The sequence below is a fragment of the Sus scrofa genome, chromosome 9 (genome assembly GCF_000003025.6).
Source record: "Sus scrofa isolate TJ Tabasco breed Duroc chromosome 9, Sscrofa11.1, whole genome shotgun sequence".
In the NCBI taxonomy this organism is placed as follows: domain Eukaryota; kingdom Metazoa; phylum Chordata; class Mammalia; order Artiodactyla; family Suidae; genus Sus; species Sus scrofa.
The window spans coordinates 92,951,906-92,969,992 of NC_010451.4; the positions used below are offsets into that span (position 1 = coordinate 92,951,906).

The 18,087-nt window shown below is 42.9% G+C and overlaps 1 protein-coding gene across 1 annotated transcript in view; it reads left to right on the forward strand.

Annotated features, from left to right (window-relative positions):
* Window positions 646-18,087, forward strand: part of LOC100623190 (multidrug resistance protein 1-like) — a 38,283-nt gene continuing 20,841 nt past the window's right edge. Inside the window, 8 exon segments of the mRNA XM_021063963.1 lie at window positions 646-717; window positions 798-1,199; window positions 1,290-1,732; window positions 6,994-7,069; window positions 11,756-11,911; window positions 12,994-13,167; window positions 13,934-14,080; window positions 17,531-17,771. Of these exon segments, the coding sequence (XP_020919622.1) occupies window positions 646-717; window positions 798-1,199; window positions 1,290-1,732; window positions 6,994-7,069; window positions 11,756-11,911; window positions 12,994-13,167; window positions 13,934-14,080; window positions 17,531-17,771 (1,711 nt within the window).

An 18,087-nucleotide genomic window follows, 5' to 3' on the forward strand; every position in this document is an offset into this window, starting at 1 on the left:
AGAACCCGACTAGAATCCATGAGGATGCCATTTGATCCCCGGCCTCACTCATTGGATTAAGGATCTGGGGTTCCCTTGAGCTGTGGTGTAGGTCACATAAGAGGCTGAGATTTCGCATTGCTGTGGCTGTGGTGTAGGTCTGTGGCTGCAGCTCCAACTCAGCCCCCAGCCTGAGAACCCCCAAATGCCAAGGGTGCGGCCCTAAAAAGCAAAAAAAAAATGCTAGACACATTTTAACACAAGGAAAAGAAAAAAATACAGATATCAATTGCAAATGAGAAAAAGTTTCATCATTCTCTCAGCGGATTTTGAGTAGCTGATGAAGGAGTCTCATGAAACAAATTTTACATCTTAATGGTTCAAAGAAGTTCCTAAGAAAGGGATGCTTAAGACTTTAAATTTTTTTCACACCCAGAAATAAGACTTAAAGAAAATGTCAGCGCGTTAAAAGTCAGTTATTTCTGAATATTTAGGACGACAGAAAGTAATTATACCTTTTATGTTTCCGTATCTTGTAAAGTAATACTACAATTAGAGTCGGAAAACATTTATGCAAAGGCAGACTTTGAAATAAATCACTAAGTCTCCTCCACACTTCCACTCTTGACAGCAACTGCAGAAACAGCACTAGCACTGCAATTTAGAATGGAGAGGACACTGCACACATACACACTTGGCTGGCACTCGACATTTGGGGCCCGAAATGACCACACATATGTAAGCAAGCCAAAACAGAAGGCGCTCCGATTTTGAGGCAACACAGTAAACAATCACAGTAACCACCACTTTACTAAAAGCTGGCTGACAGCTTCAGGCGCACAGAATCAAAGAGCTCTTCTTCCCGGCCCTCCTCTTCCCCACACACCCGAGAGCCCATTCAAAACACATCCTCCCCCAGCCCCGCCCCAGCCCTGCCCTCAGCAGCACCCCAGCACCCCGAAAGTCCGGGGCCTTGGCGGCGCCCAGCCCGGCCGGTCTCAGGACGCTCTGGGCCGCGGACCCGCCGGGCGCCGCAGCGGCTGGAGCTCCAACCCGTGGTCTCCGGGACCCACAGCGACTCGCGCTCCCCGCAGCCCTCAGCCCGGGGCGCCGGCCGCCCCCGCCCCTCTCCCCGAGCGGCGGCCGCGTCGTACCTGCACACGGTGATCAGGTTCCCCCTCTCCACCTCGGCGCTGCAGACGCTCAAGCTCTTCTTGACGGTGCCACTGAATCCTCCGCCGCGGCTCACGCCCAGGCCCCCCAGGTACTGGGAGACCATGGCGGGCTGACCCCAGTGTTCTTCTTGTCAGGTGCGACCCGCCCGCCCCCAAACCTGCGTCCCGGGGCTCTCCCTCCGCGGGCGACCGTTAGGGCGTGGGAGGGACGTCCAGAAGGAGCTTGGTTGGAGGGAGGATGAGGAAGACTGTGCAGGGAATTGGCAGCTGGTGCCCCGCACCAGAGCTACACACACACGCACCACCCCCGCCCTCACGAGCGAGATAGTGGCGGTAGCACCCTTACTTCCCCAGAGATCTCAACGACCGCGCGACCTCGAACGCGCCTGCACCCAGAACCCGGCCGCGCAAGCCCAAACAGCCACACCTGGCAGCCCCTTGGGCCCCAGTCCCAGCCTCGACCCGGAGGCCCAGGGTCTTGCGCGCGCAGCCCCGCCCGCCCATCGCCTATACCCTCAGCTGAAACCAATCGCAGTGCGCGAGGGGCGTGGCCTGACGCAAGGAGCTTCCCAGCCGAGGTAGAGCCCCGCCCCCGCGCGTGGGCCGCTATCCCGTTATCTGACTTAAGGGTCCACTTGCTGCAGTTAGTCCCTAAGGGGTGAAGCAGCGCCTCAGCTGGCCTGGGGATTGTGGGATGCGGAGCTCAGGAGTGGCCCAAGCAGGATGCGACCCTTGCCCGGAGCCTGACTATTGGCTGCGCTCTCTAGCTCTAATGGCTGATTATGTTCCCAGAGAATGGCTCCCAAGTCCAGGAGCATCCGAAGCTACAAAGCCAAGGAAACAGCAGCGCTGGCACCCTGCCTGCCCCAGGGCCTGACTCTGGGAAGGAATGGGGTTCCCTTTACCCTATCGCCCCCCACCCGGGCCTAACAGACACCTACAAATAACCCAAGGAGGGAAACTGCCCGCAGAATATTCCTCTTGGGGCTTCTGGTGGTGGGGTTTTTGACCCTCCACACCACGTCTCTCCTGTCCTCGCCCCCAGCACCGGCTTTCGCTGGGACTGGCCGCCCACATAAGAGTGAACACCATTGGAGTGTGTACTCTGCTCCTTGCGCCCTTCTCCCCTCCTAGACAGTTGAATCGGAATTGGGGTGGATGCCATGACTCTTAAGCGCAGTTTGGTCTTGGATGGGCCGGGGCTGCTCCCTGCCAGAGGCCAAGAGTGCTGCCCCTGTGGTGCGTGTTTGGAACATAGTGCCCACTCTACAGAACTTCTCCATTCCTCCACCCTTAGCAGCAGGGAGGTCCTGGCTTTAGTCTCCCATTCTCTGGCGCTCATCTAGGTCGACCATTCACCGCTTTGTGCATCAATATGCCCAGATTTTAGAGTGAATTCCTATTGACAGCTATCCCTATGCAGGGAGTTTGGTGCTGTGCATAGAACAGGTTCTCAATAAATGTTCATTTAATTTAACTTGAAGTCACATTTGGCATTATTTGACTCGAATTTTACAGTTTTGGTAGCTCCAAAATCCATTAAACTTGCACCTCTGGTTTTGAGGTTTCCATCAAAGAATGATACAGAACAGATATATGGATATAGTGTAGATAATCTCTTTGTATATTAAACATAGTATGGGAATTCCCATTGCAGCTCGGTGGTAATGAACCCAACTAGTATCCATGAGGAGAGGTTTGGATCCCTGGCCCTGCTCAGTGGGTTAAGGATTTGCTGTTGCCCTGAGGTGCGGTGTTAGGTCACAGAGGGCTTAGATCTGGCATTGCTGTGGCTGTGGTATAGGCCAGCAACTGCAGCTCCGATTTGGCCCCTAGCCTGGGAACACCCATACACCGCAGGTACAGCCCTAAAAAGACAAAAACGAAAAAAGTACTACAGGAGGTACTTTATGCTTTTAAAACAGTTTTGTATATAAAGCAGTAGATTACTAATCTCTGAAGTTGTACAAGAAAATTTAAATCTGTTTAAAATCCTCAGAGCAATCCCTGGCCCGGGAACTTCCACATGCCTCTGGTGTAGCCGAAAATAATTATAATAAAATAAAGTCGTCAGGCAAAAAAAATTTTTTTAATAAAAAAATAAAATCATCCAGGCAAAGACCAAGCCCCTTCATCTGCTTAGTCTATCACAATAGAATGAAAATATATGTAAGAAAAAAAATTGTTGTATTTACAATAAATATTCACATATTGCAATTATAAGAAAACAGTTTAGACAAACTTTAAACATTATCTTTCTTATAAATAAAAACAGGAGGGTTTTCCAGGACAGGCCATTCATTGCCAAATATTTCTTAACCGCTCTATGGTGCACAGAGGCTCTTAAGGAGGTTTACCCTACTCAAAGCAAAGTTATTGTCATATAAACCCATAGTAAAACTACATGGGGGTGCTCCCTTAGGCAGTACATATACTAAAATTGGAGTGGTACAGAGATTAGCTCGGGGAGTTCCTGTTGTAGTTCAGCAGAAATGAACCCCACTAGTATCCGTGTGGATGAGTTTTAGATCCCTGGCCTGCTCAGTGGGTTAAGGATCCAGTGTTGCCATGAGCTGTGGTGTAGGTTGCAGACATGGCTCAGATCCCACAATGCTGTAGCTGTGGGGTAGGCCAGCAGCTGAAGCTCCAATTCAACCCCTAGCCTGGGAACTTCCGTATGCCTTGGGTGTAGCCCTAAAAAAGACACACACACACACAGAGATTAGTGTGGCCCCTGCAGAAGGATGACAGGCAAATTCATGAAATTTGAAAAATATGAAAAATTTCATATTTTTCAGTAGAAATTGACAGAACATTGGAAAAAAATTATAATTAAAAATTTTTTTGAAACTGCATTGGGGAGTTCCCATTGTGGCCAGGTCATTAAAAAACCCAACTAGTAACCTTGAGGATGCAGATTTGATCCCTGGCCCCACTCAGTGAGTTAAGGATCCAGCACTGCCCTGAGATGTGGTGTAGTTCACAAACATGGCTCAGATCCCGAGTTGATGTGGCTGTGGTGTAGGCCAGCAGCTACAGCTCGGATTTGACCCCTAGCCTGGGAACCTCCATATGCGGTGGGTGCGGCCCTGGAAAGACACAAGACGAAAACGAACAAACAAAAAACCTGGCTTTCTAGCCATTCAAGTACATTATCATGGTATTTGTACTACAAATTTATACTTATCAAAGAAAAATTACTAATAACCCATCATAGATAATTAGGTAATAATGCTATTTTTCAAATGCTACTTTTGGGTATTCAGCTGACTTTGGTACTTACTGAGCAAGGTTATTCCTTCAACCATTTTCTCTATGTAGAAAGTGTCATTAAACTGCCACCTGGGGGCATTATTTGGTAAAGCTTTTTCTTAATTATCCTGAGCTGTATGTCCTGGGTCTCATTCTTTCCTCAGGTGACTAATCCGCAGATAATGAATCAATTATAGCCAGTACAAAGTCTTAGGTGGAAACTAAAAGGAAGGCCTAAAAAAAAAATAAGACCGCATGACTCATTGACCCACCCAGACCCAGACCTGCAGTCTCTACTTTTATCGGACCTCCACTAGTGAAACAACAAAGCCCAGGAAGCCGCTGACCTCCCAAGGACAAAGACAGCCCCAAGGAGAAAGTTAAATTTCATACCATGATCTCAACTGCCATCCTATAGAACTCAGCACATGACCCCCTGCCTATAAAACTTAAAAAGGCAAGGCTCTGTGTTCCTCTTGCTCACTGCTCCCGGCCACTCTGCTAGTCAATACATCTTGCTTGAGATCTCACTGCTCTGGTCAACTGTTTTTCTTTCCCCCAAGCTCTAACACAAAGTACAATACTACAAGAATGTAGAGCCAAATAAATTTTCACACTACTTTTTGAAATTCTTTTGGCACCTATTTCAATTATTTATCTAATCCAAGCATTTGCACAAAGATTATTCAGAGATGTAAGAAACACAATAAAAATAATGAAAACAGGAGTTCCCTTTGTGCCATAGTGGAAATGAATCTGACTTGTATCCATGAGGATGCAGGTTTGATCCCTGGCCTTGCTCAGTGGGTCAGGGATCGGACTTTTCCCTGAACTGTTGTGCAGGTCTCAGATGTGCCTAGGAACCCATGTTGCTGTGGCTGTGGTGTAGGGTGGCAGCTGTACCTCCATTTTGACCCCTGGCCTGGGAACTTCCATATGCTTCAGGTGTGGCCCGAAAAAAAAGCAAAAGCAAGACAAAAACAAAAACATTACATGCCTAACTTAACCCACAAGAACTCTGTAGAACTGAATGGGCATATCATACACATTCACCATTTTCCCAACTTCCTTATTCTCCTCATCAAAAAAGACAAAATTACAACCATAACTTACAAAATATCCTCAACTCTACAATGCTACAGGCCAGAGAGATTACTAAACCATCATTTATTATACTCTCAAAGAAGACTTTCTATGTATGCCCAAACCCAGTAGTCATCCAGAAAAGATTGATAAAATTGAAGAGACATTTTTTTAATCCATGAAGAAAGTATCACCATAAACACAAAGGCAAAATGAAAAACTGAGAAAATATATTTGAAATTCACATCATGTGCAAAAAGCTAATTTCCTTTTATACACAGTACTCCTGAAGATTAGTAAGCACTGTTTTCACAGAATAGTGAAAGTGGAAGCCACAAAAGAGAGTGGGAAGAGGGGAAGTGAGAATCACACAACTCAATTAAAAAGATATTATAAAAGGGGCCAGATGCCAAATAGAAATGTCACAGAGTTTTGGGTGAAACAGAAAAAAATAGCTTTTATTGCTTTACCAGGCAAAGGAGGCCACAGCAGGCTAATGCCTTTAATGCTGTTCCCCATTGGGAGAGAACAGGAGATGTTCTTACATTTGGGAATGAAAAATAGGGGTGCAAATAAGGATCAGGGTAGGTACAAGCTTGCATTCTTCTAAGCTGGTACTCAGTGGTCCTAGGGATGGTTCTGGTGGTCCTCCTTCTTTCTGGAATGAAGAATGCCTCATCAATTAGTTAAATCTTTCATTTTTTGAGGGTCTTAGGTCTACAAAATAGCTCAAAGGATTGTTATGTGTATCACTTGAGGGGAAACCAAGGCCCTGCCACAAGGCTGCAGTATTTTTATTTATTTATTTATTTATTTATTTATTTTTACTATTTAAGGGCCACACCTGGGGCATATGGAGGTTCTCAAGCTAGGTGCTGAATCAGAGCTATAGCTGCCAGCCTACACCACAGTCTCATGGTGGGAGAAGGTAGAGAAAGAAAGCTCCAGGAGAGTAGGCAGGAGGAGCCTGGTGCACAGCAAGCCTCCAAGGAGCTGACAGAGGCCAGTGTAGCTGGATCATGGAGGAGCAAAAAGATAAGAAGCCTGTAGCTACAGAGATGAGTTGAACCTGACAGCACTTCAAGTCTCACCTGGGGTGTGACATGGTCATATGTGCATTTTTACAAATTCCTTTGGCTGGTGCATGCAGAGTGAATTAGAAGGGTTCTAGAATGGATATGGAGACACTAGGTAGGAAGCTCTGAGAGTAGCCCAAGAAAGAGAGGATGGTGGTTATAATGGTTTGGACAAGGCTATTGTCACTGCTGAGAAGAGAATGGATTCAGATCTGACACAGAAAGTAAGGGAGAAGGGGTGCCAAGGCTGACTCTTCCCCTCCCCCCACCCTGGGTTTCTGGTAAAAAGTAAGCAGTGGTGCTGTGTACTCAGAGGTGCATGCTGAGAGTGAAGCCAAGTTGGGGGCAGAATCAAAAGTCCAGGGCTCAGTGTGTCACTCAGGTGACAAGTCCCACAGCGGGATCTTTAAATGTATTGCTTTTAACAGAAACAAAGATGATGAAGACCGAGGAAATCTTGACTTTGGACTAGCAAGAAGGTTTGCTTTGCCATTAGATGAAAAGGTAATAGGATAATATTCCTGGCTTGGATGAACATGCTTTGGCTGTAATACAGAGTAATCAATAAAATGAAAGGAACAAAGCTAGAAGTGGTAGCAGAGTATTAATCACAAACTAAATTTCCAGTTCCAAGAAAAGAACACTGCAGTAGGACAGCAAATAGAAGGCACACAATAACTACAAGGTCATGGAAAGCTATGGCAAGCAACAGAGATGATACAGTCAAATATTTGGCAGGACTACAGAATTCCTCACTGGGAAGGACTAACTCAAGGGAAACCAACTGAAAGGTAAGAATCAGTATTCATCAGTGTCTCAACAAAAGGTCATAGGATAAATGATAAGTTTTGCAATTTTTTACACTACTAGGATTAGCAACATGACCTCATTTTTTATGTGTTAACATCATTTCAGGTATTATAATAATTCAATTATTAGTTACAACAAAAATGCAACTTGTAATGAGCAATAGTCCTTTCAGTGACCAAAAAAGGTAGCTAACCTGTTCAAACTTACACAGCAAAAACAGCAGACATAGTACTTGAATCAAAGTCCAAGTTGTTCGTAGAGTCAGGTACTAAAGAAGAAACTGCTGTACATTAAAGGTTTACATATGGAAAGGCACAGAGTGAAAAAAAGAACACGTTATCTGAGAGGTGAGTTGGGCGGAAATAGATTGAACACACATGTATGTGTTGGGGCCAGAGAGGGAGCGAAGGAAGTGAGGTGGATGAAGGTGGTCAGAGAGGGACAGCATGTTATACTCCTTCAAAGCTCAGTGGAAAACTCTCAGGTGTGCTAGAGTTGGTGGTAGGGGAGCCACTGCAGGCTTTCTGAGGTGGAGTCATAAGGTGAAAATATCTCCTAGGGCTTGGAAAGGCAGTGGAGGAGAGTGGACTGTTACAATGTACCACAGTGCAGGCGGGTGGTTAAGAGTGTAGTTATGAGACCTGGAAGCTGGACTGCCTTTCAAGTCCTGGGTCAGCTGCTTACCAGTTGTGGGACTTTGGGCAAAAATGTCAACTTCAGTTTCTTCCACTCTAAAATGGGCATAACAATAATAGTACACACTTCAGAGGATAATCATGAGGATTAAATTCATCTCTTTCAAGTACTGGAAATAGTTCCTGTATATGGCCAGTGTTAATTATTATTATTTCCATGGCTTTGTACAGAATTGACTGGGGCAGGGATGCAAATCTTGAGGGTTGGGAGAGCACAGAAAAGTTGGAAAAAGGATTGCATAGTGGTGGAAGAGAAAGGTACAGAATTTGGGGGAAGTACACTTCAAAAAGTAAGGATAGAGAGTTCCTATTATGGCTCTGTGGTTTAAGAACCCAATTAGTATCCATGAGGATTTGGCCTTTTTTTGGGGGCGTGTCTTTTCGTCTTTTTTTTTTTAGAGACGCACTCACAGCATATGGAGGTTGCCAGGCTAGGGGTCTAATCAGAGCTATAGCTGCGGGCCACAGCCACAGCCACGCCAGATCCAAGCAGCATCTGCTATCTACATGACAGCTCATGGCAATGCCAGATCCTTAACCCACTGAGCGAGGCCAGGGATCGAACCCGAAACCTCATTGTTCCTAATTGGATTCATTTCCGCTGCGCAATGGCATGAACTCCCATGGGGATTTGGGTTTGATCACTGGCTTTGCTCAAGGATAGAGCATTGCTGTGGCTGGGGTGTAGCCTGGCAGCTGCAGCTTCGATTCGACTGCTAGCTCAGGAAATTCCGTATGCTGCACCTGTGGCTCTTAAAAAATTAAGGGAAAGATAGCTGCTCCCACAAAGGTGTGGGAGTAAAGATTTGCAAAGCAGCTGCTTTCAAAGGGGTTTCAAAGCACGTTAAGGCGGCTCAAAGAGGCAGATTCTAGTTCCACTTTTAGATAATACCAGGAGTGGCCAGCAGTGCTGCAGTAATAGGAGACTGGAGTCAAAGTCTTTAAAGTCAAGAACTGCCTTGGGAGTGGCTAGAACTGGCCATTGTTTTAGGTCCATTGTATATTAAATTTATACTTTCATGTTAGCAGGGCAATAAAACTAAAAGATATTACTTATATTAAAAACAGATAGATTTATTTAATATTTTCTGGGTATTCTGATCCTTAAATTACTATCCTCTATCCTCTGTCCTTGATAGAGATGTTCACTTGAAGCTCAAGGGTGTAGAAATAGTGTCATCAACATTATGTATTTGTAATATTTTAAAAAATATCTTGTTAGGCATAAACTAGAATGAAATAATGTCATGTGCAGCAATATGGACGGTCTTAGAGATTATCATACTATGTGAAGTCAGACAGAGAAAGACAAATATCATAGGCTATCACTTACACATGGAATCTAAAATATGATACAAGGGAACCCATCTGCAAAACAGAAACAGACTCACAGACACAGTAAACAAACTTATGGTTATGGAAGAGGAAGGGACAGGATGAGGAGGGGAGGGTGGGGATGAACAGATACACATGCCATATATAAATTAGGAGGGAGGAAGTGGGATGGATGGGGAGTTTGGGGTTGGTGGATGCAAACTGTTACGTTAGAATGGTTGAGCAATGAGGTCCTGCTGTTAAACACAGGGAACTGTATTCAGTCTCTTGGGATAGACCATGATGGAAGATCATATGAGAAAAAGAATGTAGATATATGTATGACTGGGTCACTATGCTGTACAGCTGAAAATGACACAACACTGTAAATTAACTATATTCTAAACAACATAAAATTAAAACAAAATTTTTGTCTTTTTAGGGCCGCATTCGAGGCATATGGAGGTTGCCAGGCTAGGGGTCTAATCGGAGCTGTAGCCTTGGCCTTCGTCACAGTCACAGCAATACAGGATCCGAGCCACCTCCTCGACCTGCACCACAGCTCACAGCAAAGCTGGATCTTTAACCCACTGAGCAAGGCCAGGGATCAAACCTGCATCCTCATGGATGCTAGTCAGATTTGTTTCTGATGAGCCACAATGAGAACTCCTAAAAAAAATTTAAAAGAGATTGGATTGTTTGCTAGACCTTTGCATATTAGTTTTGCTTGAGGTAGGCTAGAAAGATGTGTTTCAGGAGTTCTTGGTGGTCTAGTGGTTAGGACTTGGTGTTTTCACTACTGCATTCCAGGTTCAAACCCTGGTCTGGGTGTTGTGATCTGTGCCTAAGCCAGAACCACAGCAACGTGGGATCTGAGCCATGTCTGCAGCCTACACCACAGCTCATGGCAACGCCGGATCCTTAACCCACTGAACAAGGTCAGGGATCGCACCCACAACCTCATGGTTCCTAGTCGGATTCATTAACTACTGTGCCACAACGGGAACTCCAGAACATTCTTTTCTTAATTCTCCTCAATATTATTTGTTTGCTTTAAATTTTGATCATTTAAAAAACAATCTTGCCATTTTAAAAAAGTTTTTTGAAGTATAGTTGATTTACAATGTTGTGATAATTCTGTTGTACAAATTGATTCAGTTATATGTATACACACATCCATTCCTTTTCAGATTCTTTTCAAATACAGGTTATCGTAGAATATTGGGTAGAGTTCCCTGTGCTTTGCGATTGGTTAGCACTTCCACAGGGTGCATGTGCTAATCCCAAACCCCAATTCTAGCCACTTCTAAATTAATGCTTTAAGCTCTTAAAACCATCAGGTTTCTTTGGATCTGTTTAACTTCCATTTATTTCTCTGGCATTTTTTAAGGTAGAGATGAATATAATTTCATTGAAAGATAGCTGCAAATTTTAAAAGTTAAACAATGAGAAATTTAGACTCAAATCAAAATTCGTCTTCATTTGTGATCTTGAAAACTTAGCCTTAGAGATAACCCTGTTGTTTAGGTTTTGTAAGTTTCTACCAATGTCAAAAAGAGGAAAGTCTACATTTAGTTTCTAAGATAAAAAATGCCCATTGCGGATTGTGTGGGGAATGAGAAACCTCTTATCCCTAGGAGAGTGGCAGAGCACTGATGATGTTGTGAATTACCTGGTCATCAAATAACCTTGACCATCAACAGAGTTTGACAGTTGTTCAGTTCTTTAGTCTGTGTGATTCCTTCATCAGATTGGACTTGAGTGCTCACGCTGTGCTGGACACTGTGGGCTTGGTTTCTGGCACATGGTGGTAAATAGGCTACAGCTCTGTGAGGACAAGGAATGTGGAAACCTTTTAACCCACAAGTCCTCTATGGTGAAGTGTCACAGTAGAATTCAAAGATGAACTCATTTTGGGTCCAACTCTCCCCCACTCTAATAACGAAACAGCACTGTTTCTTTAAACCTCCTGTAAGTGTGCATAACAAACAGTTGAGAGAGGAAATTGCAAGTTGCTAAACATTTTGTGAACCAAAAGAAAGATATCATGTTGTTTCAGCATATTTAATGTGAATCCTTATTTACTGGCTTTAACTTTCAAATGTAATTACACCAAAAAAGAGCCGTTTTATCCTTTCCTGTAAGAACTTAAATTGCCATTTTCCTTGATAGCTGATGTTCAATGATTATTTTTGGTTGATTAACTGAACCTAACCAGCTTGTGCATATTTCTTGTTTATTCCTTTTATAGCTTACACATTTTTGCAGTGTCCAATCCAAGGCATTGGTGGTCAGTGCATATAAATTGAAGGAATGAATTTTTCCAAAGAATTGTTCATGTGTTCAACAACCAAATTTCTTCTCTCTGTAGGCCAGAGAAGGCCGGACCACCATTGTGATAGCCCATCGTTTGTCCACAGTTCACAATGCCGATGTCATTGCTGGTTGTGATGATGGAGCCATTGTGGAGAAAGGCAGTCATGATGAACTCATGAAGGAGAGGCGTTTACTTCAAACTTGTCACAATGCAGGTATACTCCAAGTCTAGCGTTTTCCCAGAGTATCTCAGGTATAAGCTGATTTTGCTGTGTTTGGTGCTATAAATCAATGTTACTTGACTTGATTGTCTTGAGAAGAGGGGAAAAAAAAAGTGGTGGTGAGGGATCAGGATTAGACCAGTATTTTGGATATTTTTTCTTTTTTTTTTAATGGAGGGTAAATAAAGAAAGATAATTAGAGAAAATTAACATTAAGAAACTTTTAAAAGTGAACTCTCCACTGTGGTAGCCACAGGCATTTGTGACTATTAAGGATTTCAGCAGTGGTTAATATTGAAATGTTTGTAAGTAGGAAATATATATCAGATTCCAATGCCTTTGTCCCCCCCCCCCAAAAAAAGAATGCAAATTATCTCAAAGTCTTTACACTGAATATATGTTGATTTTTTTATCTTGGATACATTAGGTTAAGAATATATAAATAAGATTTATTTTCCACCTTTTTTTTGTTTTTGTTTTTGGTCTTTTTAGGGCCGCACCCAAAGCATATGCAAGTGTCCAGACTAGGGGTTGAATCAGAGCTATGGCTGCTGGCTTATACCACAGCCACAGCAACACCAGATCCGAGCCGCATATGTGACTTACACCACAGCTCATGGCAACGCTGGATCCTTAACCCACTGAGTGAGGCCAGGGATCAAACCCGTGTTCTCATGCTACTAGTTGGGTTCTTTACCACTGAGCCATGACAGGGATTCCTTTCTCTTAATTTTTTTAATGTCAGCACTGAAAAAATTGTAAGTGACAAATGTGGTTCACAGTATGGTTTATACCGTACTGTATGATGATACTGGTCTAAAGCAAATGTGATTGAGCCAAAAACACCCATAAAAAGGAAACGACTATATAATATACATGTAACGGATGTCATGTTGTTTCAGCATATTTAATGTGAATCCTTATTTAGTGGCTTTACCTTTCAAATGTAATCACACCAGAAAATAGCAGTTCATCCTTTCCTGTAAGAACTTAAATTGGCATTTTCCTTGATATCAATATTCATTGAATAAATGAGCCTAACCAGCTTATGCATATTTCTTATTTATTTTAGATAAAAGGCAATGAAATAGAATTAGAAAATGCAGTTGCTGAATCCAGTGGTGAAGCAGATGCCTTAGACATGTCTCCAAAAGATTTAGGATCCAGTCTACTAAGAAAATCCATTCGCAAGAATATCAAGGGACCACAAGGCCAAAACAGAAAGCTTAGTACAAAAGAGAGCTTGGTACGGAGAAACCTATAGAGTTGTGTCTTCACCAGTGGGCCAAGGCTGGGATAGGAGTGGGAACAAGAAGGGGGTTATCCACAAGCCTCTTGTTCTGTCCCCTAATGTGTTCTACAAATCCAAATCTCAATTTTTTATACTTAAGGTATAACTGATGGGAGTTTGCTGATGGCTAAGCAAGTTGAGGAACTGGCAGTCACTGCTGTGGCATGGGTTCAGTCCCTGGCCTGGGAACCATTGAATGCCTGGGGTGTGTCCAAGAAATAAAAAAAATACAAAGGACAATTTGTAGGACAAGAATTTTAGAAAGAGAATTTATAATGTAAAGAAACAGATTTTAATGGTCGTAAATATAAACACTTCTGTTCTTTTATCCTTACTTATAAACATTTGTGTCAGGTTTCAAATGTCAGTTTATGGAATCAGAGCAGTTACCTGGTCTAGTGATTAGGATTTGGCGCCTTTACCACTGTTGCTCAGGTTTAATCCCTGGTCTGGGAACTGAGTTCCACATTAAGCCACTGCACATGGTAGCCTAAAAAAAAAAGTTTATGAAATCATTTACTTCTTAAAAAATAAAGGAGTAACATAACAGAACATATCAACACTTTTTACAAAGTTAAACAGCCATTAATTGATAAGGAAGTAGGAATAAGATATATTCATTTAAAAATTTTTGTTCATAAGGAAGAACTGTACATGGGTTAAATCAATTAATATCAATTCTTTTCCGTATTAGTCTGTTGTAATGTTTTGTGTTCTCCAGGATGAAAATGTACCTCCTGTTTCCTTTTGGAGGATTGTGAAGCTGAATATAACCGAATGGCCTTATTTTGTGGTTGGCATATTTTGTGCCATTATAAACGCAGGTCTGCAATCAGTATTTTCAGTAACACTTTCAAAGATGATAGGGGTAAGTGTTTCTGTCCATTTGGTTTGCGTGTGTAAAGAATGAACTGTTCAGCGTTCCCATCGTGGCTCAGTGGTTAAATTCGACTAGGAACCATGAGGTTGCAGGTTCGATCCCTGGCCTTGCTCAGTGTGTTAAGGATCCAGTGCTGCCATGAGTTGTGGTGTAGGTTGCAGACGTGGCTCGGATCCCGCGTTGCTATGGCTGTGGTGTAAGCCGGCAGCTACAGCTCCAATTTGACTCCTAGCCTGGGAACCTCCATATGCCGTGGGAGCGGTGCTAGAAAAGGCAAAAGAAAAAAAAAAAAAAAAAAAAAAAAAAAGAATGAACTGTTCTACAACTATAAATGTAATAAAATTCATTGAGTAATAAAAAATCTTAAAAAAGAAAAAAGAATGAACTATTCTTATTTTTAACTATATATAAAAGCCACAAAAAAAAAAAACAAAAAACATGCACTTTCATATGACACTAAGCAACTTGAGCATGTAGGAATAGAAGTCTGGTTTGTGATAGGACAGCTGATATTTCGAAATATCCTTTGTTGTGTCAGTTGCTTTCTGTCTTAGAGCCCCATGAATGAGATCCCTGAAAAACAGTCCATGAAACTAAGTGACATTCCCCAACCTGCCATAATTGGACTCTTAGTAAACCTCAGGAACTGTCATAACTCTAGTGTGGGAAAAGGGTTGTCTGCATGTCTGTCATACCAGCTCAGGAGAGAGCTGCTCCTTGACATGTGCTTGTCAGGATGTGAGCAGGCCATGCATGTGCTAAGCTGAAACCAAACGTGATGGCTTCCAAAAGAATGAAGTTAACAGAGGCTGGTTGCACCTACATTTCATGAGGGTTTGTTTGTTTGTTTATGCCTATTAGGGGTCAAACCTGGGGCATGTGGAAGTTCCCAGGCTAGAGGTTGAATCAGAGCTCCAATTACCAGCCTACACCACAGCCATAGCAACGACAGATCTGAGCCAAATCTGGGACCTACACTGCAGCTCACAGTAGTATCAGATTCTTAACTCACTGAGAGAGCCAGGTTTTGGACCTGAATCTTAATGGATACTAGTTGGGCTTGTTAGCTCTAAGCCACAAAGGGAATACCAGTGATGGCATTTTAAGTTACAATATGGGCAGGAGTCTTTCTGTTTAATGGCAGACATTCAAACATCAAGCTCAGGCACCTTTGCTGTAAAGTTGGAAATGCTGTGGAGAGAGAAGTGGATCACTGCACAAAATGTAGCACAAACACTAACTTCTGATTATACTGAAAGATACATAAATATTCAGGAGTACCCAGGCCTGGCTAACTTATTTCAGGATGACATTCACATCTTTACTATCACCATTCAAGACATGTTTTCAGTGCCTGCTTTGTGCCAGCTACCGTTCTAGTTGCTGAAAAAGTAGCAGGAAGAAGATGAACCGTGTGATTACATGGTGCACAAGTTCTAGGCCAGGAGCTAGCAAATTTTATCTATAAAGGGTAGGAGAGTAAATATTTTAGGCTGTGCAGGCCATATGGTCTCTGTTACAAACATTCAACCTTGCTATTATAGTGCGGCAGTAACCCTTCAGAAACAAATTAACATAATCGTTCCATTTTATGTTCCATTAAAACTTTACATAAGATTTAGCTGGTGGCCCATAGCCACCCTACATTGGCTGGAACTAGTCCCTGTTTTCATATTTGTCTTGCAGTCAACAAATGGCATCATCAGAAGGAAAAGAAAGAAGGAAGGAAGGAAGGAAGGAAGGAAGGAAGGAAGGAAGAAAGGAAGAAAGAAAGAAAGAAAGAAAGAAAGAAAGAAAGAAAAAGAAAGAAAGAAAAGAAAAGAAAAGAAAGGAAGAAAAGGAATGAGAGCAGTTAGGAATAAGTTTGGCTACATATATGTTATAACAAAAAACTTGACAGTTGGATTTTCTGTTTTCCTCATTCCTCATGTACAATAGGCCTAGAAGTATGGTCCAGGGCTGACTTACTAGCTCCTCAAGACTGGGTAGACAACCAGTTCTCCGCCTTACCGAAGGATTATAGCACAGAGTTTAGGGTTGTGGGCTCTGAGTTAGATCCGTTAGGTGTGTATCCTTGGTTTATCACTTGCTGGCTGTATTACTGTGAACAAGTTAACTTCTCTATGCTTCGGATTCCCCCTGTGTAAAATGGTGATGGTAAGAAAACAAACCTCAAGAGGTGGTTGTGAGGATCAAGGAGAATATACATAAATTTGCTTAGACTAATGCCTGGCACAGTGTAGGAGCTCACTGATGATCAGCTAATATTTTTGTTGGAATGACTAATCAAGAAAAATTGATTTCTTCCCCAAAGCTTTTTTCATCCTTTCATTTATTTTTTATTTTTTGTCTTTTTAGGGCCGCACCCATGGCATATGGAGGTTCCCAGGATAGGGGTCGAATCAGAGCTGTATCTGCAGGCCTACGCCATAGCCACAGCAACACTGATCCGAGCAGCGTCTGAAACCTACACTACAGCTCATGGCAACACTGGATCCTTAACCCACTGAGCAAGGCCAGGGACTGAACCTAGGTTGTCATGGATACAAGTCAGATTTGTTTCCACTGAACCACAATGGAAACTCCAAAGCTTTTTCCTTTTTAAGAGATAAATCTGTCTGGGTCAGGTTAGGAATGAGGCTCTTGCAAGACTGATTTGGGCCCAGTGTGAAGGGAGATGTGTTTTCTTTCCCTGTGGAGTGTTGTTGTCTGTGTTCCTCGAGCACAGGGCCTCCCATTAGGTCTTCTAACCAGGGTCTCCAAAGGGTGGTTCTAAGTCAGCCACCCGCCCCCAGTTGTCAACCCCCCATCCTACAAAGAAGGCTAGTTCGAGAACCTTTTTTCTTTTTTTCTTTCTGGTTCACTGAAACCACATCAGCAGAGGTGCCTCCAGACACATTTCAACTCCAGACAAGTTGAACTGTCCAAATTGTAAAACAGCTAATTGCCATTTGATGCAATTTCCCATCAAAGGAACAAGAGAGTGGGAGTTCCCATTGTGGCTCAGTGGTAACAAACCCGACTAGTATCCAAGAGGACTCGGGTTCCATCCCTGGCCTCGAACAGTGGGTTAAGGATCTGGCGTTGCCTTGATTTGTGGCGTAGATCACAGGTGTGGCTCGGATTTGGCTTTGCTATGGCAGCTGTGGCTGGAAGCTATAGCTCCAATTCGACCCCTAGACTGGGAACTTCCATATGCCACAGGTGCAGGCCTTAAAAAAAAAAAGTCCTGGGTCCATTGATGAATGAATGACAGGCCCACTCTAAGCTCACAGGGAAGCAGAATATGTCCCCTTTTAGGTCTGCCCTGAAGGAGCCAGCCTGACCTCCACATACTAAGGCTCTCTTGACCCTGAATGCTGTGCTAGATGGGAAATGGGTCAGACTTTGATTGCTTCAGTGATTAAACTGAAAACCCTTTAAATATTTTCTTAACAGGTTTTTACCAAAGTTGCAGATCCTGAAACCAAATGACAGGACGGTGACATGTTTTCACTCTTGTTTCTAATCCTTGGAATTATTTATTTCATTTTTCCTTCAGATAAATGTCTACATTTTCACTTTTGTTCATTGAAAAAATGTATCATTATTCAATTGGGGGAATTTATTAAACATCTCTGTAATTTGCTTTTTAGAATTGCTCGTCTATTCACTGGGCTCTTGGCAGCCAAGTTTCTTTGATGTATTTAAAACAAAGGTGTTTTGCTTCCTCTGGCTCCCTTCCTTCCTCTCCCCACCCTCTCCTCTCCTAAGTGGAAATACTAGTCAGAGGGGACAGATTGTTTGATCTAACATGATGGTTAGAAATAAAAACTGGGATCTAAAAATGGGATTCAGGGGAGCCCTGCACATAACATTTGGATGTAGGTACTGCCGGTCAGTTTCAATACTGGAAGAAATGCTTTCGCGTATTCCAAAGCCAACAAGGAAACCCAAACCCCAGAAAGTCATGCTGGTTTTAAATATACATGAAGAGCTTATTATTCAACTTTTGC